The sequence below is a fragment of the Macaca thibetana genome, chromosome 8, assembly GCF_024542745.1.
Source record: "Macaca thibetana thibetana isolate TM-01 chromosome 8, ASM2454274v1, whole genome shotgun sequence".
NCBI classification, from domain to species: domain Eukaryota; kingdom Metazoa; phylum Chordata; class Mammalia; order Primates; family Cercopithecidae; genus Macaca; species Macaca thibetana.
Window position 1 is genome coordinate 45,969,056 of NC_065585.1, and position 24,159 is coordinate 45,993,214.

Genomic DNA, 24,159 nt, shown 5'->3' on the forward strand with positions numbered 1-24,159 from the left:
TTTAATGAGAATATATACATAGGTGTAGGTCTACAGCCTACTTGATATGAGTAAACAATGTACCTTAGAGATCACTAAGATCTTTACATGAATACAAATGCTTCTACAGTTATCTTTTTTTTAATACTTTATGTTCTAGGGTACATGTGCACAACGTGCAGGTTTGTTACGTGTATACATGTGCCGTGTTGGTGTGCTGCACCCATTAACTTGTCATTTACATTAGCTATATCTCCTAATGCTATCCCTATCACCTCTCCCCACCCCACAACAGGCCCCGGTGTGTGATGTTCCCCTTCCTGTGTCCAAGTGTTCTCATTGTTCAATTCCCACCTATGAGTGAGAACATGCGGTATTTGGTTTTCTGTTCTTGCGATAGTTTGCTGAGAATGATGGTTTCTAGCTACAGTGGTCTTTTTAATGCATACATGATATCACACTGAATTTTCACATTCATCAGCAGTGTATCAGAGTATCTTTTTCAATATCCATTAGCTTTTGTAATTTTTTTTCTTTTTATTGAAACAGAGTCTTGCTCTGTCACTGAGGCTGGAGTGCAATGGCACAATCTCGGCTCACTGCAGCCTCCGCCTCCCAGGTTCAAGCGACTATTGTGCCTCAGTCTTTCGAGAAGCTGGGATTACAGGAGTGCGCCACTGCATCTGGCTAATTTTTGTATTTTTGGTAGAGACGGGGTTTTGCCATGTTGGTCAGGCTGGTCTCAAACTCCTGACCTGAAGTGATCTACCAGCCTCTGCCTCCCAAGGTGCTGGAATTACACCAAGGTGAGCCACCACGCCTGGCCAGCTTTTGTCATATATTTTTAATTACAATGATTTTAGCATTTGCAAATAAAATACAAATTATATCCTGTTTGTTGAGATATATAACATTTTTCAAACTTCTGGAATAAATAGTTTTATTTGAATTTAAATATTAGATGAAAAACAGGAAAATACAACAAGTAAAAGCTGCCTACCACTAAAATAAAAATGTAATAAATGTCTTATTACTATACATAAAATCCAAAATCTTAAAATGAACTAAGCAAACAAAAATGAATTCTTATAAAACTACCATTCTTATAAAATTAAATTCTTATAAAACCCCATTCCAGTGGGGAATGGACATAATCAAAAAGACAGTCAATAACAAATGTCAGCAAGGTTGTGGACATCATACATTGTTAGAAGGAATGTAAAATGATATCATATTGCAAAACAGATTGGCAGTTTCTTAAAAAGTCAAACATATATTTACTATATAATCCAACAATCCCCCTGTAGGTATCCACCCAAGAGAAATGAAACCATTAAGTCCACACAAAGACTACATGTTCATGGCAGCACTATTCATAATAGCCTTAAAAGTGTAAGCAACACAAATGTCTATCAACTGGTGAATGGATAAATAAAAAGTGGTCTATCCAAACAACTGAATACTATTTAGCAATAAAAAGAAGTGAAGTACTAATACATGTTACAAGGCAGATGAACCCTGAAATAAAAGACCACATATTATAGATTCCAGGGACAAAACAAGTCTAGAGATGTTTCCTATTTCTAGAGATATAGAAAGTAAATCTACAGTTCCTTGAAGTTGGAGTAAGAATTAGGATTAACTGTAACAAAGAGGATCTAACTGGGGTGATATGATTTTGTTGATGAATGCTCAACTTGGTAAATTTATTTAAAATCATTGAATTGTATGCTTAAAAACAGATAATGTTATGGTATGTAAATTATACCTCAATATAGTCATTTTTAAAAAACGAATACTTATACTTTACTTAAGGATTACCTTTGTTACTTCAATACTACATTTATGAAAAAATATATTTATATATCAGTTACTAAGATTTTCCAACACTCTGAAACACTACGATTCAAAAGAAAAAATACCCAATTTAAGTCCACATTTATTACGCAAGTACTAAGTATTAGATACTATTTGATGCTACGCAATAATACAGTTAAAAAGCCACTCTGTGCTTATTGAGAACTTAATATCTAACATATCAAAAGATATCCATTGTTTATCCAAACATCTGCCACGCAGAGACCAAATGCAAACTACTAGGCTGCATATCTCCCCAATTCCATCTGAGCATTTCAATATGTAAGTTGAATTTTTTACATCTTAAGCTCCAGAGTAAAATTTCATACAAAGAAAGGATTCTTCCAAAAAAAAAAACCCATTAACCTATATAAACTTCAATATATCATCAATAGAGCAGCAGCGGGGCATGATGTCTCAACCTAGTGTCTAAATTCAACAAAAGTACTGATGTTAAGTAAGAAGAAAATGGCAACAATATGAACAAAAAGGTGTAAATGTGACATATATCTTTGTATTAAAAACCATGAGTTCATTCTGATACCTCCAATTCAAATACAATACCAAGATGTATTATAGTCTTCCTCTTTTTTTTTTTTTTTCCATGACAGCCTACCATTAAATATAGTCTTCCTCAGCCAGGTGCAGTGGCTTACGCCTGCAATCCCAGCACTTTGGGAGGCTGAGGCAGGCAGATCACCTGAGGTCAAGAGTTCAAGTCTGGCCAACATAATATGGTAACAAACATACCATATGTTTCTGTTGTGTCCAGTTCCTTTCACTCAGGAAACACAACTGTATATATCAGTAGTTCATTACTTTTTATTGATGAGTGGTATTTTGTTGTTTAAATACACCACAATTTATTTAATCTCCAGGGTTATTTCAGTTTGGGGTTATTTTGAATAAAGCTGTTATGATCATTCTCAATGTGGTTTTAATCTGCAATTCCCTTATGTCTAGCTCTTGGGTTCTTTTTCATGTGTTTGGTGACCCTTCCTTTGTGAAATGTCTGTTCATGTCTTTTGCCCATTTTTTAATTGGTTGTCTTTTTTCTTATTAAACTGTAGGATATTTTCATATATTCTGTATACAAGAAGTTTTTCAGATGTTTTTGCATATTTTTACTCAGTCTGTTCCTCAGTTTATTTTCTTAACTGCTTTATAGAAGTTTATAAATTTATTAATAGATTATACTTATTATATTAATACATGTGATTAAAAACACACTTTTCCTTTTTCAGTATGTTAAATAAAATTTTATACAATCTTTGAGAGAAAGGTGACCCATCAATTTTATAAATGTGTGTTCACTGAAAAAAGTCAGAAAAAAATAAATATGCAATAGTAATAATCACAGCTAACATGCATAAAGAACTTGTTATGTGTCAGGCACTATTCAAAGCAGCTCATATTTGTTTAACTCATTTAAGCCTCAAAATAACTCAAAGATAAGAATTAAGAATTGCCCCTTTTACAAATGAGGAAACTCAGACACAAAGACTTTCTCAGCCACAAGGCTAGGAAGTGGAGGAGCCTATATTTAAATGCAAGGAATCCAGTTCTGAGGCCCATGCTTCTAACCACTATAATACATAAACCACATGTCACCTATCACCCACATAACACCATCACAAACAATTTAGCAATAGCCCAACCTTTTTACCTGTGCAAGCATATTTTTTGCTCACATTAATAGACTAATTCTGCATCCTCTGTTCTGTGACCTGTTTTCACTCAATATTTATCATGAAAATCCTTCTATACCAATAAATATATTCTACAACACAATTTTAATGGCTATTCTACATATTACTAACTGGTATGAGTGTAATATAATTTATATAACCTGTTTTTCATTATTGGGTACTTACATTTTTCCATTTTATCATAACTAATTATTGTTCATTTGCTTAATTATGTCTAAGGACAAACTCCTAAAAATTGACATGCTGAGTAAAAGATATTCATGCTTACAGATTTTGATGGATATAGTCAAGCTGTACAGCAGAAAAGTTGTAAGGCTCTGTCAAATTAAATTTCCACCACTGGTGTCACAACCCTAACATTCTGAATATTATATTCATTTAACAGTATACAAAAAAAGATGGTTAATTCTACATTGTTTAAATCTTTATCTACTATTAAGGCTAAAAATTGTTCAGGTTATACCCACTTACGTTGCTTTTCTTTGTGAATAGACCACCTCTCCAATTTAATCTCTTATCTATCTCCCTTTACTAAGTTGCAGTCACACTTGACTTCTGTCTTTCAGATGAACCATATCTATTTCTACATCGAGACCTGCACCAGCTATTCCCAATACTTGCAACACAATTTCCCAAAATCTTTGTATGGCTGCCATTGACTGGTCATTTAGGTTGGAGTCAAAAGTCACATCTACTTAAGAGACCTTCCCTGACCGTTTTAGACAAATAAACTACCCAAAACACTCATTTTCTATTCCACTGGCCATAATTTTTCTTATTACTCTCCATTATCTAAAACGCATGTATTTGTCTTAATGAAGTGTTGACTGGCTCTACCTCTTCAGAATATCAGCTCCATGAAACAGAGACAAGGTCTATTTTGTTTACCACTGCATTCCCAGCATGTAGAATGATGACTGGAATTATACCATGGATCCAATAAATATTTATAAATGAGTTGCAGCATGAGTTGTAAGTCTCTGGAGGGAATGGCCTATATACTATACTTGCGCGGTATGAGCCAAAAAGTGGTGCTAGTACTACGGAACATGGAGCAGATTAAATAATGGTTAACTGATGTGTGGAAGTAAACAAACAAAATACGAAAGAAGTAAGATACCTCTACATTATCTCATCTTCTAGACAAGTTAATTTAAAACAGACAATTCATCTACTTAAAATAAGAACGTGTAACTGCTCAGGAAAAAAAGGAGATGAAGTGTATTTATACAATATATTTTATGTATGTAATTAATAACTTTCAAATATTACCTTGAGAACTCTGAATAGGAAAAGTCACTAAAATTTTAGTTTAATTTAAGTAATTAATATGACAGATTTTCACTTTGGCCAAGAATATGTTTTGCATGTATAATGTGAGCTAATAAGAGACAGAACTTGATTGTCAAAAAAGTATACAATCTAAAACCTCATAAATCAGAAAACCAAAAAAAAAAAAACTGAAATTGTTAAAGAAGCAACCAGATGTATACCAATAAATATTTACTCATGTCTACAACAGATGCAAGGTTTTCAAGATAAATGTGCCCCACAGAAAAAGAGATGGTTCTTACGGAGCTTAAAATAAAACAAGTGGGAAAGGCTATTAAATAATCACACAAAGCAGTGTAAAATCAATTCTATGAAAAGTACAATGAAAAACAAGAACGTTGTCTCCTATTTTAAAGCATATTTTACGGGGATGTGACCTAGTCAGGAAAAGTATCAATTGGACTAGCATCTGGAGTCAATTACAGTTATTTAGGATATAGAATAGTAAAACAATAATAGTGAACAATTTGGTAAAAGGAGAAAAAATTTTTAAAAGCAAGAAGGAGGGGACAGAGAAGAGGATGTTTCAGATGAGTCTAGATAGCCAAGCAGGGGCCAGACCATAGACAGCATCAAAGGATATTTTAAAGCTTTTAAATTTTACCATATAAGCTGTAAGAAGCAAAGAATTCTAGCAAAGAGGTCATAATTAGATCTTCCAAAAACAAGCCAAACAAACAAACTTGGCTGCAAATGTATGAGTTAGCCAGTGTTTAAGAACACCTGTCTAAATTCTTAAAGTATCAAGAAAGGAAACACAAAGACCAAGTGGTATTCACACTCCAAGGCCTACAACACAACAGTTTTAACATGATAGGCACTAAAATTTTTTTTTAATGAATAAATGACTCACTAGTCACTTGAAACCTGAACAACGCTAAGTATTAACAGACTCTTCTAAGAAGCTGGCAGTATTTTTTTAAGTCATAAGTCATAATGAAGAATACAAAGTTCTTGTCCAGAACCTGGTATTAATAGCTATTAACCAACATGCTATTAATAGTTCCAACATCAATTAATCAAAAGATATCTAGGCCAGGTGCGGTGGCTCACACCTGTAATCCCTGCACCTTGGGAGGCCAAGGCAGGTGGATCACTTGAGGTCAGGAGTTCAAGACCAGTCTGATCAACATGGGGAAACCCCATCTCCACTAAAAATACAAAAATTAGCCAGGTGTCATAGCACACACCTGTAATCACAGCTACTCAGGAGGCTGAGGTAGGAGAATCACTTGAACCCAGGAAATGGAGGTTTGCAGTGAGCCGAGATTGTACCACTGCACTCCAGCCTGCGTGACAGAACAAGACTCTGCCTCAAAATATAGAAAAATAAAATAAAATAAAATAAAATAAAATAAAATAAATAAAAGATGTCCAATGCAAGCGATTTTATCTCTCTAGGTCTACCGTATCACCTTCCCTAATCCTCCATTTCCACATCTATAAAATAGAAATAAGAATACCTAACCTGTTTATTTCAAAGGTCGGTTGTGAGTATCAAAAAACTTCCTGTATGCAGTGAAACTTACTTAAGTACAAAATTCTATACAAGGGGATTATGATGCTATTAATAGAAATTTTCTTCTGCCACTAACTTAAGCACTATCTGATCTTTTGAATATGGGAACCTCCAATGATTATTTGTTCTTACATTTCAAGTTAATATATTAAAAAGAAATTAAATCATCAAACACAGTCAAGAAAAAAATTTAAAGGTAGTCATAAAAAGAAAACCTAGGCTAAATTTAATAATTACTAACCAAGCCATTTCCCTTTTTAAAAAAATACATTAACAACTTAAGAGTTCTTTTGCACTCAGAAAATACTATTGACTTTCACTCTCCCTCACAAAAATAATGAAACACAGATATATTTTTTAAAATGCCGTCACCAGAATAGAATGTTGTCACAGGATAATATTTTCCCACTGCTGCACATAGGGAAAGCCAAATACTGAGGAAAAGTCAATATAATTATTCTGACATAGATATAGGTCATGTAGAAATATTCTCCAATAACCAAAAATCAAATTTGAAGGCAACAAACTAAGAATGAGTTGTAAATGCTCATTTGGACACCACTAAACAATTTTACTAAGTTTAAAACATTAAACTAGGGAATTAAAAATGGATCATATTTGCCTATACAACTTCACACCCAACTGACCATAAAATTCCATGTGGAAAATATCAAATTTTCCAAAATCACAATCAAAGGAAACTTTCTGTTCTCACTGGACCAACACTTTCTTGCTTGTTAACATATGTCAAATGCTCTTTGTGCCCTTTCTAAAAAAAGGGAAAAAAATCTAATACAAAGATGCATACTATTTACCTGTAATTATGCTTTTTATATTCTTTTAATTCCATATACATAGGCCATGTTTTAAAAACTGTAAATGTATTTATTTTTTGACTAGCTATTTATTTAAATACATTATCAAATTATAACCAAAAACATAAGGAAAAACAGAAATTGGCAGGACCATTCACATATACAAAGACTGGTCAGTCTTTATTTATTTCAAATAATGCAGTGCCCCTATCATAGGAGGATCCATGTCATTAAAAAAGTCAAAAGCAATCTTGAATAACTGGAACCCTTCTGCCAGACTGTATAATGTCAATTTGTTTTCTGGCACTGCTTTTCCTACTTCTTATCATCTGGCACAGGTCTGTGAACACTCATCACTTCCTTACTAATACGTCCTTGGTGGCATTTTTGTCCAGAATAGAGCACTTTCATCCACACTTAAAATCTGTTCAGGTAGATAGCCTTTCTCCTCAATAATTTTCTTAATGGCACCTAGGAAACTCATCTGCTGACTAAGATGAGCTTCTTGGTAGCAGAAAGTACTTCTCCTGTTCTCTTGAAATTTTTTAAGCCAAACCTCTTTCTAAAATTATCAAACCATCATTTGCTGGCATTAAATTCTTCACCTTTAGATCCTTCATCTCCTTTTTGCTTTAAGTTGTCACATAATGACTTCACTTTTTCTCAAGTCATATTAGAGTCTCCAGTATTCCTTTCTTATAGCAATCCTCCACCCACATAAAAGCTGCATTTTCAATACAAAATAAAAAGGTATTTCACAAAAAGTGAAAAGTGTTTGTGCTAGCCGGCATAACTGAAGCAATGGTTTCACCGATTTTCTTTTACTTTTTTTTTACAATAGTCCTTATGCTGAATTTATCTTCCTTAAAAGGGCAGACAACCGAAGCTGCAGAACTCAATCTATGGTACATATCAAGCAATTCAACTTTGTTTTATAGTGTCATGGCTTTTTTCTGCTTCTTGGAACCACTTCCAGAATCACTTTGTGTGGGTCCTGTGGTGTTATTCAAGGTTTACAGGAGTGGGCACGGTGGCTTATGCCTGTAATCCCAGCACTTTGGGAGGCCGAGGTGGACAGATCACTTGAGGTCAGGAGTTCAAGACCAGCCTAGCCAACATGGTGAAACCTCATCCCTACTAAAAATACAAAAATTAGCTGGGTGTGGTGGTGCACGCGCCTGTAATCCCAGCTACTCGGAAGGTTGAGGAACAAGAATCACTTCAGCCCAGGAGGCAGAGGCTACAGTGAGCCAAGATCATGCCACTGTATTCCAGCCTGGGCAACAGACCGAGACTTTGTCTCAAAAAAAAAAAAAAAAAAAAAAGGTTTATAGTATTTTACAGTATTGCACTCAGCCCAATGACAAATACATTAGAACTGTGACAGATCACTTTTTATTGCAATACACATACTGGAGAGAAGAACTGCTCACATGGAGATGCTCACCATCACACAGCATTTTAAGCAGATACAACACAAAAGCTCACCGCAGTAGCAACAAAAGGTGGCTACAGAATTATTACAGTAGTACACTATGTAATACTATAGTTAACTTTATGCAGTTATGATTTAATACTGCATCTTTATCTTTGTTTACACTTCTCTCAGCTCTGAATGGTGCCATGTGTGGTTCCTAAGCATTTGTGTGCATAAGTTTTAACAAATTTTACCTTTTTGGTTTTGGGGTTTGAAACAGACAGGGTCTCGCTTTGTCATTCAGGCTGGAGTGCAGTGGCATGATCATGGCTTACTGCAGCCTAAACCTCCCGAGTGCAAGTGACCCTCCCACCTCAGCCTCCTAAGTAGCTGAGACTACAGGCACATGCCACCATGCCTGGTTACCTTTTTATTTTTCTAGAAATGGAGTCTGGAACTCTTGGGCTCAAAGAATCCTCCCACCTTGGCCTCCCAAAGTGCTGGAATTGGAGGTGTGAGCCACCACTCCTGGCCAAATTTTAACTTTTTATAATAAATTTGTGTATACTGCATGGTAGTAAATAATATACTAAAATCTACATAAATTGTATGCATTCATAACATATCTAACTTTTTCTTCATTTTTTTGATATTTCTAGGCTAAATGGTTCATCTGCAAATTTTTTCAAATTGTTACAAATCTCAAAAAAAATTTTCCAATATAGTTATTGAAAGAAATTGAACACACACAGTTCAAGCCCATGTTATTCAAGCTGTACATGTTAAAATACCTGATGAGAAATCAAGTTTTTAGAAAAGCTTGCATTAAGTCCTGAATTATCAAATGCACCCTACAACATCATTCAACAATAACTGAAAAACGTTTTCAGAGCTAGTAAATAAAAAATATATTTAATTTATTCAACGGGTTTTTTCACTTATCTGCAGGAATCTATATTTCAATTCCTATCACTGTTTGCTCTACTCCTAATTCGATGGTTTTCAGTTCAAACATGAATCATTAAGAAAAAGTAAAAATGCTGCATTCACTGCAACATAAAAAATAATAAAAAATAGAAAAATGTTAAGTAATCTGAAAGTATTATGCTATCAAGAACTATTCAAACACCTCCTTTCAAGGCTCAGTACAGCAAAAAGGATGATTTTATGATTCAATTTTAAAAGACAATCTACATGAAGCAATTTTTCTCCCGTTAAAATTCCCTTAATTAAGATAATGTTTATTCTCTATTGCCATGAGGGGAAATAACTTGCCTATTTTGTTTATTGATGCATCTCCAGCCAGGACCCTGCAATGTGGTCCCACACAGTGGAAGAAAATACTTGCAAATCATATATCTGATAAGGGATTAATTTACAGAACACATAAAGAACTTCTACAACTCAATGGAAAAAAAACTAATTAAAAAATGAGCAAAGGACTTGAATAGGTATTTCCCCAAACATATACAAATGACCAATAAGCACATGAAAAGATGGCCAATGTCCCTAATCATTAGGAAAATGCAAATTAAAACCACAACGAGATATCACCTCATATTTGTTAGGATAGCTATTATCAAAAAAACAGAAAACAGTAAGTAGTGATGAAAATATGGAGAAATTGGAACCTTTCTGCATCACTGTTGCAGGTGTAAAGTGGTGTGGAAATCAGTATGGCAGCTCTCAAAAACTTAAACACAAAATTACCATATGATACAGCAATTCCACTTCTAGGTATATACTCAAAATAACTGAAAGCAGAGACTCAAACAGATATTTGTACATGCATGTTCACAGCAGCATCATTCACAATAGCTAAAGGGTGAGAGGAATTTGTCAATGGATGAATGGATAAACAAAATGTAGCATATACATAACATGAATACATAAAATTCCGTCTTACAAATGAATGAATAAGGAAGGAAATTCTGACACATGCTGCGACATGGATTAATCTTGAAAACATTATGCTAAGTGAAATAAGTCAGACACAAATGACAAATATTGAATGATTCCATTTAAGTGAGGCACCTAGAATAGTCAAATTTATAGACAAAGTTGAATGGTAGCACTATTGCACAACAATGTGAATGTACTTAATGCTACCGAATTTTACATTTAAAAATAGTTACTTTTTGAAATAGTAATAATTGTTTTAAGCAAAATGGTACAGTTGATCGAGCCTTGAATCAAGAAAGAGAGGAAGAAATTGAGGCAATGATATTAATTAACTTTGTGCTCTTAGGCAAGGAATTTGACCTCTCTGGGACTCAGTTTTCCCATCTTTGAAATGAGAAGATTGTAACAGATGTTCATGTTTCTTTTTTGTTCAAAACATTCCATAAAAGCGCATCTTAGATGCCAGAACCAAAGCTGAAAAATAAGTCTAACACCAATCAGGTGGAGATAAGAGAATTAACATCCCATTTAAGTCTTAGTAGTTTTAAGGCATTTAGTTAAAAGGAACGTTAATCACAAAAGCAGACTGATGAACACAGGTTTGGAAGGAAGATCTATCTCCAGGTTCATTAAAAACACCCACGTATAGCTTCTTGAGGCCTCAAACTGTGGCATTATTAAGAACAGGGCAGTTGAACAAACATCATTTTAAGCCCTGGAAGGTTACTTATTCTGTTGATAATAAGTATTACTGGCAATTTTTTTTAGACTTGAAGGCCCCAGGATCCATTAAAACTAAAAGAATTTATCCTGGTGTCCTTCTGAGCTGAGACAAATGATGCCTTCAGTTTCAGTTCCAGGGAGGCAAAAGGACCAGTATCTGCCTCACCTGTCCTTCACACACCAGCCACATCAATACCATCAGTCTACCGGCACCACGTCCCATAACTTCTAATTAACACTGAACTCAAAGATTTCACAGAAGCATTTTCCCCCTACAAATGATCTGTTCAATAACTTTGCTAGTTAAAACCAACATTTGGCACTGTGCTAAGTAAAAACTGGAAACTTAGAAGTCCCTCAATCTTAAAAAGAAATAGTGTTTTCACACATTTCTCTGAGAATGAAAATGCCTCACGATATATATAATAATTATATCAGAGAAGAAACATTCTTAGGCAGAAATCCAAGTATAAACTTCTCATAAAAGCAAACTTTGATTAAATAAAAGAAACAAATTTAGAGCTGCTCAATAATGGTTGGCCCAGAAAGTACCTAACATCCTCGAATAAAATGTTCAAACAGTAGATAGATGACTATAAACCAAAAGTATGTCATAAAGACTCAGTAACGGGGATAATGTCTAAGATTCCACCTAGTGCTAATATCCACAATTTTAAGATCAGAATTACAATAATATCTACCTGCTATTAACTAATACTAGCAGAGTTCAGCTTTATTAGCTAGTCTGTCGATCCTTGGAAATTTACTTTAACTATAGGCAAGAAGCATACTGGGCCTAAAAAACTGATTAACAAAAGATTATATATGTCCCCTTCACTCCATCAAGTAATAAAACAATCAAAGATGTTCAAATCAGACAATCCTCCACGAAAATCTTGTGAGGCTAGTGTGTGACTTTGGACAACTTATTTAACCTCTCTGAAATTTAGAAAGAGTTTATAAGAGAGAATATCATCTTATCTCAAAGGACTGTCATGAAAACTTTGTTAAACTAGGTACCTAGGACTGTATAAAATAATACAGTATGCTCTTTCAGATTCTATCCATTCCTCAATAGCCTGCTTAAAAATTACCCCTCCATGTTTTCCATGACTTTCTAAGCCAACATACTATTTCTATACTCCAAACTTCCAAATATATTGCATATATTTCTCTACTAATAAAATCACACGTTTGAACCCTCAATTGTAGGACAAAGTGAATTTGAGACTATATTTTAGTTAGACTTTAACAAACATGAAAATGAAGAAATGGGACTAATGAATATTTGATTAACTGGTTTAACTATTTTTAAGTGTTCATATTAAAACATTTAGATATCATTGCTCATCGACAAGTCTAAGGTAGAGTAACTTTCCAAATTCTTCTCTCACTGTATTCAGTGACAGACACATGGACATCTGTCTCATCCATTAATGTCCAATTCTAACAGGACCTCATCTCATCAGCTACCTCTGACCTCCCAGGGAAATTGTCTGCTTTCTTTAAACTTATAGGACATACTGCTTAAGCAGTATTTTATTGAATTCAAACTGCACTAAAACCAATCAACATCTCAATTTATTAAGGTTTGTCTTTATTTTCAAGTTAGAGTTACTAAAGATTTTTTTTACATTTATTATGAAAAGTTCAAGAAACTATTTCAAATCAATATACTTCTAAAAAGCATAGCAAAAATACCACTGAAATAACATAGAAGTAATCTTAACTACAAAAAAACAAAACACATCCAAAAAATATTGGCATTCTGTGATCTCATGCTTTCAGTATTTAATTGGAATATTATTTCTAGATGTCTGCAGGCATATTTTAAGTAACATTTGACAGTATTCACAACAACCTCTTTGTATCCTTCAACCAAGCCTTACTTATTTAAATATTGATTTTATATGAAGGCTATAATCATTTTGAAAAGTGTGGACTTTTTTAAAGAAATTAAGAATTTTCTATGGTAAATTGCACTGCTTGCCATAAAACTATTTCAGTCCTAGAAATGATAAATTAATCAGCACATAACTGAGATAATACTTTTCACAAATACCTATGAAAATTGATATCACCATATCAACTGTGACATATCCCAGTTTATTTCTTAATAAATCAGAATATAAAACTTGGCTCAAATGCAACATACCATATATGCCAGTAAAAAGTTAAATCTATATATAACATAATAAATAACATGTGAGAGGTATGGAGGAGTAAGGACAAAATGAAATTTATCATAGAAATTAAGAATTAATAATGGTTTCATTTTATAGAGGAATTGATACTAAGACTTAACTACAACTTTTAAAAAATTTTTCTGTATCAGCAGGTAAAGTTTCTTGAAAATATGAGCAATTATTTTATAATTTCATTTTAAAAGTTACATATTATTAAAGAAACAAATTTTTAGCAACTGAAGTATTTTAGATAAGAAATTAATGCTAATTTTCTAAAGGTTATGTCATTTTTAGTAAAAAACTAATAGAAAAACTATCCTGCAAAAATAAGCTTACTGATTAGAATGAGAACGCAAAAGATATTCTAAATCACATTTTAAATTGGAAAAATGGTTCACTAAAAATTAATTTCATATATTTAAACATTATTTTATATATTTAAACAATATATTAAAAGCATTCCTTTAAACTAAAAATTTATAACTGGTAACTACTGGCTTTCTTTCTGTAAATCTCTTTGAATTGAAGGAAATGTGACCTCCAAATATAGCACTCACTTCTGAATGAAAATGGTAAGGGCTACAATCAATTTCTTACAAAATATAGCTACTAGACATGTAAATACATTCTAACTCTATGTATTGGGTATACTTTTGTCAGTGGCTATGAATATATATAAAATTACTATTTAATAGATACATACTTTGGTCTTGAATATTAATTTATAACTTTTTAAAATCTTTATACCCCTCTCTTGAAAAAAAGGCACTTGGTCTTACAGTTCCTATTATAATCTGAAGTAGTATTTTACATACATCCAACATGAATTAACAGTTATTACCCTAATAACAGTTATTGCTATCACAAAAGACACTATGAACTAACAGATTTCAGACACTTAAAAAAGATTTTTAGTGTCTCAGTAAAAGTACAAGTTTAGATATTTTTTTCTAAAGTTTTGTATAAAACTAACATAGGCATAAGACAGAAACATTTGGGCGTTTTTTTCCCTCCTAATAAATGGAAATTAACATAAATCACATTTTAACACATTTTAACATGTAAGACTTACCAGTACGTGGGGAGTTTCAGAAGTTTACCATAAAGAGCAGTGCTGAAAGAGGGAATAATTGGTACAGGTAAGCAGTAAGATCCACTGCAATCCAAAGATGTCAGTCCTGCCTGGAAACCAAATATCTAAAACAAAAAGAAAAGATCCAAGTGTTCAGACAAAGTTTTAATAAGTACAGGATGAAATACATCAGTTTCAATTTGCTTTACAACAGCTGCATACTAAGTATGTTCCAAAGCCTTTTTCCACTTCCCAATCAACATTTTCTTCTATACAATTTGACAGTAGCTCAAAATTAACAAATTTAAATATACAGTATTTATTTCACACCCCGAAAGATCACTGCATTTTTGACAAATTTTTTTAAGTTTCACATTTTACTTCTATACATACTCCTCCTGTACTGTTTAATTATCTGCTAAAATATACATTTTTCCATAAATATAAACCACTGACTGCATTTTCTACACTGTAAGCTATAAATTTTATAAATTAATTTTAATATTTTATGACTAAAATAACATTAACTACAAGAAAAACTGTTTAAAAATGTATTTTGTCTTCAACTTGTATAATGTACACACAAAAAGGATATCGAAAAATATCCTAAAATGTTATTTCTTTCCACTTTCTTTTGTGAAAATAATTGTGAGATTGAGGTTTTAAATCCCAGGAAATTTGGTATATGGCATAAATTACTCTTCATATGTACAAGCATGTTTATGCTTAAAGCAAGCAGATGATACTACAAAATTTTATAAGCAACCCCTGAAATTCCTGGGTACTATATTTGTCATAATAGAAAGAAAAAACATAACATCACATGTTACATGAAATACTGCAGAGAACTGATGATATTTCTGCGTCAATTATTTCTAAAACAACAAAAGATAAATACCTCAGCGTGGAAAAATACACATGGATACAAAACAAAGTGTTACTGTTTTCCAGTAAATGTAAAAGTAGCTTAACCTCAACATTTGTCTTTAGTTATTATTTTTTATCCCTTGGGTTTATAATGCACTGACTTCCATATCTCTAGAATTAATTTATATCAACTGTGAAGTTCTATAACAAAATATGTTTAAAATTTCTTCATAACTGATTTTCAAAATACTATTTAATGAGCATAAAATAATTATCAATTTCTTTAACAGTATTAACCTACTTCCAAATAGTTTCAAAAAGCTACTATACTCCTGACATTCATCAAAATGACAATGTCAAATTATTTCTTACACACTCGGTTTAAGTGAAGAAAACAACATTTTAGAAATAAAACTTTTTAAAATTACATTTTCAAGGAAAACTGCATTGCAAAGAACCTACTTATGTAATTACTATCAAGGAAAATAAAAGTGATGCACCCATCAATACCTATAACCTGGTATTAACCAATAAACAACAAGTACAGAATTGAGAAAGAGATTTGCTTCTAATACTGAAATGATTACTGAAAATCATAACTTCAAATTAAGATATTTCACATTCATTCTTTTTTAAGACCTGTTCTGAGCAACAATGTATGCAAAGTACTCTGCTGGTTTCTGTACAATTTCAGGATTTCTTATTTCCACATAAAGGCCCAATATTCAAAGGATTCTGGAATTTACAGTTATTAATATAACAATACAAAACACATTTTTAAAACAATGTCCAACTGCCAAATATTTCGAGTTATGAATAAAGACAATATTTTATCACCTATGCTCAACTAAGAACTCTCTCAAAGCCACTGTCGAATTTTCCATTAAATGCCTCAACAGTATAATCAGACACTATCTACCAACTGTACTCAGAAGGAAATTGGGTGTAGAGGAGATCCCCTGCTGGCTGCCTGCAGAAATGCAAAGGGCTTCGGGGAAATTGCATACTATTCTGACTTTTTTTTTAAAGCCTTTATTATATTTTTGTGTTGTCTAGAGATGCTTCTAAGAAAACACTGAAGCAAGTGAAATTACAATAAAAGAGGACCTACTGGACAAAGAAGTTACCTTCTAAATATTGCCAAGTTATTATGAATCGTATTTTGCTTTCTCTATTATCCACCAAATCAACAAGAACAATTTAAAAATAAAATTTTAAGCTCTCTCTTTTAAACTATAGCAATCAGATACACAGATTTACAAAACCTATATAACCTAATAATTTGTCAACATCCCTTGACCAAGACGATAAATACTTAATCTGGAAAAAGAAGAACCAGCAGTGTAAACTGAAGTTGCTTTCATGAAGGATAGTTCACATATTCAAAAACTGGTTTGGTAAATGTTGTAAACTAATAGTCTGGAGCAATAAAAATGTATGAAACAGTAAGTATAACTACCAATAGAAATGTTAGCCAAAGGAAGTTGTAAAGTTGAATAAGAGGACTTATACATCTCCTTAAATAAAAAGTTAAACATGTATTGCCACCTGTTTTTAAAAATCCCAATTAGTAGGCCGGGCGCAGTGGCTCAAGCCTGTAATCCCAGCACTTTGGGAGGCTGAGACGGGTGGATCACGAGGTCAGGAGATCGAGACCATCCTGGCTAACACGGTGAAACCCCGTCTCTACTAAAAATTACAAAAAAACTAGCCAGGCAAGGTGGTGGGCACCTGTAGTCCCAGCTACTCGGGAGGCTAAAACAGGAGAATGGCGTAAACCTGGGAGGCGGAGCTTGCAGTAAGCTGAGATCAGGCCACTGCACTCCAGCCTGGGCGGCAGAGCAAGACTCCGTCTCAAAAGAAAAAAAAAAAAATCCCAATTAGTAAATAAAAATAAATACATCATCAAGATTTTAACATTTTACAACAAATGTTCTTGAATTAACATCTCAAATAGAAGAAATGGATTTAAAAACATTATAAGGCAACTTATTTCTGTAAGATTTTGCCAAAAATTATCATAAATTAAAATTTGCTATTTTAAAAAGACAAAAGTATAAAAAGCACATGCTAACTATAAATGACAACAAAAACATTATAATTATGACATACAATAAATAATTTTTGTTACTGCCATTATAAAACACATGGTATAATAGTATAATCAGCATTATAAAGATTTGTCCCTTCACTAAAGGGACAAGTAAACATTTCTTTCATTCAAAAGTTGGTATGTATGCAATAATACACTGAAACACATGAAAACTGAAGAAAGAATAACAACTACAGTTGTACAGCATAATAATGAACATCTAACAAAGAAAAACTCTTCAGGAGAAAAGAATGAAACCAAACTCAACCACAGAATTTTAGAGCTCAAACTGCTTAGAGATTATTTAACTCAATCATCTCCTTTTACATGCCGGAAAAATGAAGTCCAAAAGGATTAGGGACATCTCTGAAATCATATATTGCAGTAACAAGTATATGATGCTTCATGTGATGTAGCTCATCTATTAACTCACAATTTCAGCCGACTTTCCTTCCGCCCTCCATTTCCTCCTTCTCTTCACCTAAAAATAAATGGCTGATTCTCTATTTATTCTCAAAGAAAAATAATCTTTCTCACCACCACCTTCCCCCTTCAATCATCAGTAAAGCTACATTTCTCTCCCTTCATCAGCAAATACCTTGAATGAATAGCTCAGAGCAGTGGTCACCAACCTTTTCAGCACCAGGGAATGGTTTCGAAGACAATTTTTCCATGAACGGAAGGTTGGGGGGATAGTTTCAGAATAAAATGTTCCACCTCAGATCATCAGCCACTAGATTCTCATAAGGAGTGTGCAACCTAGATCCCTCACATGCGCAATTCGCGACAGGTTCACTCTCCGATGACAATCTAACACCACCACTGATCTGATAGGAGGCAGAGCTCAAGCAGTAATGCTTGCTTGCTCTGCTGCTCACCTCCTGCCGTGCTGTCAGGTTCCATGGCCCAGGGGTTGGGGAACACTGCTTACACTCTTATCTAGAGATATTTAAATTCCAGAGTTGAATTGGAATGTCCAAATCTTGTTCACAGTTGCTGTTTTTACTGTGACTTGGGAAATCACAGCTGTTGGGGGTCCCTGGCCTAAAGTTTGCTATAACGTTTTCATCACCTATTACTTCCTCTTTTTTTTATTATTATTATTATCATACTTTAAGTCCTAGGGTACATGTGCACAACGTGCAGGTTTCTTACGTGTGTATACATGTGCCATGTTGGTGTGCTGCACCAACTTTACATTAGGTATATCTCCTAATGCTATCCCTTGTCATCTACATTAGGTATATCTCCTAATGCTATCCCTCCCCACTTCCTCCACCCCACGACAGTGTGTCATGTTCGCCTTCCTGCCTCTGTAGACTCCACCTCTGGAGGCAGGGCATAGCCAAACAAAAGGCAGTAGAAAACTCTGCAGATTTAAATGTCTCTGTTGGGCAGCTTTGAAGAGAGTAGTGGTTCTCCCAGCACGAAGTTTGAGATCTGAGAACGGACAGACTGCCTCCTCAAATGGGTCCCAGACCCCCAAGTAGCATAACTGGGAGGCACCCCCCAGTAAGGGAAGACTGACACCTCACATGGCCAGGTACCCCTCTGAGACGAAGTTTCCAGAGGAACGATTAAGCAGCAACATTTGCTGTTCAGCAATACTCGTTGTTCAGCAGTCTCCACTGCTGATACCCAGGCAAACAGGGTCTGGAGTAGACCTCCAGCAAACTCCAACAGACCTGCAGCTGAGGGTTCTGACTGTTAGAAGGAAAACTAAAAAACAGAAAGGACATCCACACCAAAACTCCATCTGTACGTCACCATTATTAAAGACCAAAGGTAGATAAAACCACAAAGATGGGGAAAAAACAGAGCAGAAGAGCTGAAAATTCCAAAAATCAGAGCGCCTCTCCCCCTCCAAAGGAATGCAGATCCTCACCAGCAACGGAACAAAGCTGGATGGAGAATGACTTTGACAAGTTGAGAGAAGGCTTCAGACGACCAAACTTCTCCGAGCTAAAGGAGGAAGTTCGAATCCATCGCAAAGAAGCTAAAAACTTTGAAAAAAGATTAAACGAATGGCTCACTGGAATAACCAGTGTAAAGAAGTCCTTAAATGACCTGATGGAGCTGAAAACCACGGCATGAGAACTACATGATGAATGCACAAGCTTCAGTAACCAATTCAAATAACTGCAACAAAGGGTATCCGTGACTGAAGATCAAATGAATGAAATGAAGCAAGAAGTTTAGAGAAAAAAGAGTAAAAAGAGACGAACAAGGTCTCCAAGAAATATGGGACTATGTGAAAAGACCAAATCTACATCTGATTGGTGTACCTGAAAGTGACAGGGAGAACGGAACCAAATTGGAAAACACTCTGCAGGATATTATCCAGGAGAACTTCCCCAACCTAGCAAGGCAGGCCAACATTCAAATTCAGGAAATACAGAGAACGCCACAAAGACACTCCTCGAGAAGGGAAACTCCAAGACACATAATTGTCAGATTCACCAATGTTGAAATGAAGGAAAAAATGTTAACGGCAGCCAGAGAGAAAGGGCGGGTTACACACACAGGTAAGCCCATCAGACGAACAGCAGATCTCTCAGCAGAAACTCTACAAGCCAGAAGAGAGTGGGGGCCAATATTCAACATTCTTAAAGAAAAGAATTTTCAACCCAGAATTTCATATCCAGCTAATCTAAGTATCATAAGTGAAGGAGAAATAAAATCCTTTACAGACAAGCAAAGGCTTAGAGATTTTGTCACCACTACGCCTGCCCTACAAGAGATCCTGAAGGAAGCACTAAACATGGAAAGGAACAACCGGTACCAGTCACTGCAAAAACATGCCAAAATGTAAAGACCATCAATACTAGGAAGAAACTGCATCAACTAACAAGCAAAATAACCAGCTAACATCATAATGACAGGATCAAATTCACATGTAACAATATTAACCTTAAATGTAAATGGGCTAAATGCTCCAATTAAAAGACACAGACTGACAAATTGGATAAAGAGTCAAGACCCATCAGTCTGCTGTATTCAGGAGATCCATCTCACATGAAGAAGCACACATAGGCTCAAAATAAAGGGATGGAGGAAGATCTACCAAGCAAATGGAAAACAAAAAAAGGCAAGGGTTGCAATCCTAGTCTCTGATAAAACAGACTTTAAACCAACAAAGATCAAAAGAGACAAAGAAGGCCATTACATAATGGTAAAGGGGTCAATTCAACAAGAAGAGCTAACTATCCTAAATATATATGAACCCAATACAGGAGCACCCAGATTCACAAAGCAATTCATAAAGAGACTTACAAAGAGACTTAGACTACCACACAATAATAATGGGAGACTTTAACACCCCACTGTCAACATTAGACACATCAACGAGACAGAAAGTTAACAAGGATATCCAGGAATTGAATTCAACTCTGCACCAAGTGGACCTAATAGACATATAGAGAACTCTCCACCCCAAATCAACAGAATATACATTCTTCTCAGCACCACATCACACTTATTCCAAAATTGACCACATAGTTGGAAGTAAAGCACTCCTCAGCAAATGTAAAAGAACAGAAATTATAACAAACTGTCTCTCAGACCACAATGCAATCAAACTAGAACTCAGGATTAAGAAACTCACTAAAAACCGCCCAACTACATGGAAACTGAACAAACTGCTCCTGAATGACTAGTGGGTACATAACGAAATGAAGGCAGAAATAAAGATGTTCTTTGAAACTAATGAGAACAAAGACACAACATATCAAAATCTCTGGAACACATTTAAAGCAGTGTGTAGAAGGAAATTTATAGAACTAAATGCCCAAAAGAGAAAGCAGAAAAGACCTAAAACTGACACCTTAACATCACAATTAAAAGAACTAGAGAAGCAAGAGTAAACACATTCAAAAGCTAGAAGGCAAGAAATAACTAAGATCAGAGCAGAACTGAAGGAGACAGAGACACAAAAAACCCTTCAAAAAAATCAATGAAGGCCGGGCGCGGTGGCTCAAGCCCGTAATCCCAGCACTTTGGGAGGCCGAGATGGGCGGATCATGAGGTCAGAAGATCGAGACCATCCTGGCTAACACGGTGAAACCCCGTCTCTACTAAAAAATACAAAAAAACCCAGCCGGGCAAGGTGGCGGGTGCCTGTAGTCCCAGCTACTCGGGAGGCTGAGACAGGAGAATGGCGTAAACCTGGGAGGTGGAGCTTGCAGTGAGCTGAGATCTGGCCACTGCACTCCAGCCTGGGTGACAGAGCGAGACTCCATCTCAAAAAAAAAAAAGAGAAAAAAAATCAATGAGTCCAGGAGCTGGTTTTTTGAAAAGATCAACACAATTGACAGACCACTAGCAAGACTAATAAAGAAGAAAAGAGAGAAAAATCAAATAGATGCAATAAAAAATGATAAAGGGGATATCACCACCAATCCCACAGAAATACAAACTACCATCAGAGAATACTATAAACACCTCAAATAAACTAGAAACCCAGAAGAAATGGATAAATTTCTGGACACATACGCCCTCCCAAGACTAAACCAGGAAGAAACTGAATCCCTGAATAGACCAATAACAGTTTCTGAAATTGAGGCAATAATTAATAGCCTACCAACCAAAAAAAGTCCACGACCAGATGGATTCACAGTCAAATTCTACCAGAGGTAAAAGGAGAAGCTGGTACCATTCCTTCTGAGACTATTCCAATCAATAGAAAAAGAGGGAATCCTCCCTAACTCATTTTATGAGGCCAGCATCATCCTCATACCAAAGCCTGGCAAAGACACAACAAAAAAAGAGAATTTTAGACCAGTATCTCTGATGAACATCAATGCAAAAATCCTCAGTAAAATACGGGCAAACCGAATCCAGCAGCACATCAAAAAGCTTATCCACCATGATCAAGTGGGCTTCATCCCTGGGATGCAAGGCTGGTTCAACATATGCAAATCAATAAATGTAATCCAGCATATAAACAGAATCTATTACTTCTTAAACCCTCTCAACCTAGTTTTTGTTTATGTGTCTACTGAAACAAAACAAAATTCTGGATTAAAGCCGATACTACCTTTACGTTTTTCTCCTATGGAGGAAAAAAAAAAAGTATTTTCTCTTGATTTTATTTCCACTAGCAATTTAAGCAAGTAAAACTATCAGTAACACTCTGATTTCATTTTCACCACCCAGAATTTTAAAAATAAGAATAGTGACATGCTGTCACTTACATTATTCAAGAAATGAAACACTTCAGAATACATAAAGGATGTTTACAACTTAACAACAAAAAGACGACCCAATTTTAAAATGGGCCTAAGACTGGAATACATATCTATCCAAAGAAGATATACAAATGACCAAAAGGTAATAAGCACATAAAAAAATGCTCAGTAGCATTAGTCATTATGGAAATACAAATCAAAACCACAGTGAGATACCACTTTAACAACCACTAAGGTTGCTAAGATCACAAAGACAGACAATAACAAACGTGAAAGAGGAAGGAAGTGGAAAAAGAGAAACTCGCACTTATCAGTGGGAGGATAACAAAACAGCCATTCCTTAAAAACCGGTTTGCCATTTCCTAAAAATATTAAAAATACCGTATGACCAGGCAACTCCAAACCTAGGTATACCTAAGAGAAATGAAAACCTATGCTCACGTAAAAATTTAGACATGAATATTCATAGCCGTATTATTCCTAATAGCCAAAGAGTGGAAACAACCCAAATGTCCATCAATGGATAAATGAATAGATAAACTGCAGTAGTATACCCATGCAATGAAATATTATCATTCAGGCATAAAAATGAAGTACTTTTTATAGGTCTTACATTTAGGTCTCTGTTCAATTTTAAGTATTTTTTTTTTAATATGGTGTTAAGTAAGGGTCCAACTTCATTCTTTTGCATATGCATATCCAGTTTTCCCGGCACCATTTGCTAAAAAGACTGTCCTTTCCCATTTAACAGTCTTGACACTTGTCAAAAATCATTTGACCACATACACAATGGTTTATTGCTGGGCACTGCAGTCTTTTCCACTGGTCTATGTGTCTGTTTTTACACTAATACCACACTGCTTTGATTACTATAGCTCTGTAGTAGCTTCTGGAATCAGTAAGAGTGAGTCCTTCAGTTTTGTTCTTTTTCAAGATTGTTTTGGTTATTCGGGGTCTCTTGAGAGTCCATATGAATTTTAGGCTGAGTTTTTCTACTTCTGCAAAAAACATTGGATTTGTAATAGAGATTGCACTGAATGTGTAGAATGGATAGCATGGACAATATTAAGTCTTCCAATTCAAAAAGATGAGATGCATTTCCATTTATGTATATCTTACTTCCTTTCAGCTATGTTTTGTGGTTCTTATTGTAAAAGTCTCTCACTTCCTTGGTTAAGTTAATTCGTAAACAATATACCTCTAAGAAAACAGAGCAAAAACCAACTACAGCCTACAGGCCAAATCCCACACACTGCTTGTTCTGGGATAGCCTACAAGGAAAAAATAATGTTTACACAAAAACATTTATAATCAACGTGGTGGGAACAATAAGTTGAAATCCCAATTAGGTGAAATGTTGGCCCTCCAAAAAGAATTCCATTCTTCTCATTAATAAAACTGTATTACCTGGCCGGGCACGGTGGCTCATGCCTGTAATCTCAGCACTTTAGGAGGCAGAGGTAGAGGTGGGCTGACCATGAGATTAGGAGTTCGAGACCAGCC

The 24,159-nt window shown here is 34.7% G+C and overlaps 1 protein-coding gene across 9 annotated transcripts in view; it reads right to left on the minus strand.

The window, feature by feature from the left end:
- VPS13B (vacuolar protein sorting 13 homolog B) overlaps positions 1-24,159 on the minus strand; it is an 859,202-nt gene that overhangs the window by 688,791 nt on the left and 146,252 nt on the right. For all 9 annotated transcript variants that reach the window (XR_007728201.1, XM_050801187.1, XM_050801183.1 and 6 more), the window contains one exon: positions 14,512-14,636. Coding sequence is in view for 8 of the 9 variants with exons in the window: in XM_050801187.1 (XP_050657144.1) it covers positions 14,512-14,636 (125 nt within the window). In the remaining variant the exon portion in view is untranslated. The remainder of the gene's footprint in view (positions 1-14,511; positions 14,637-24,159) is intronic.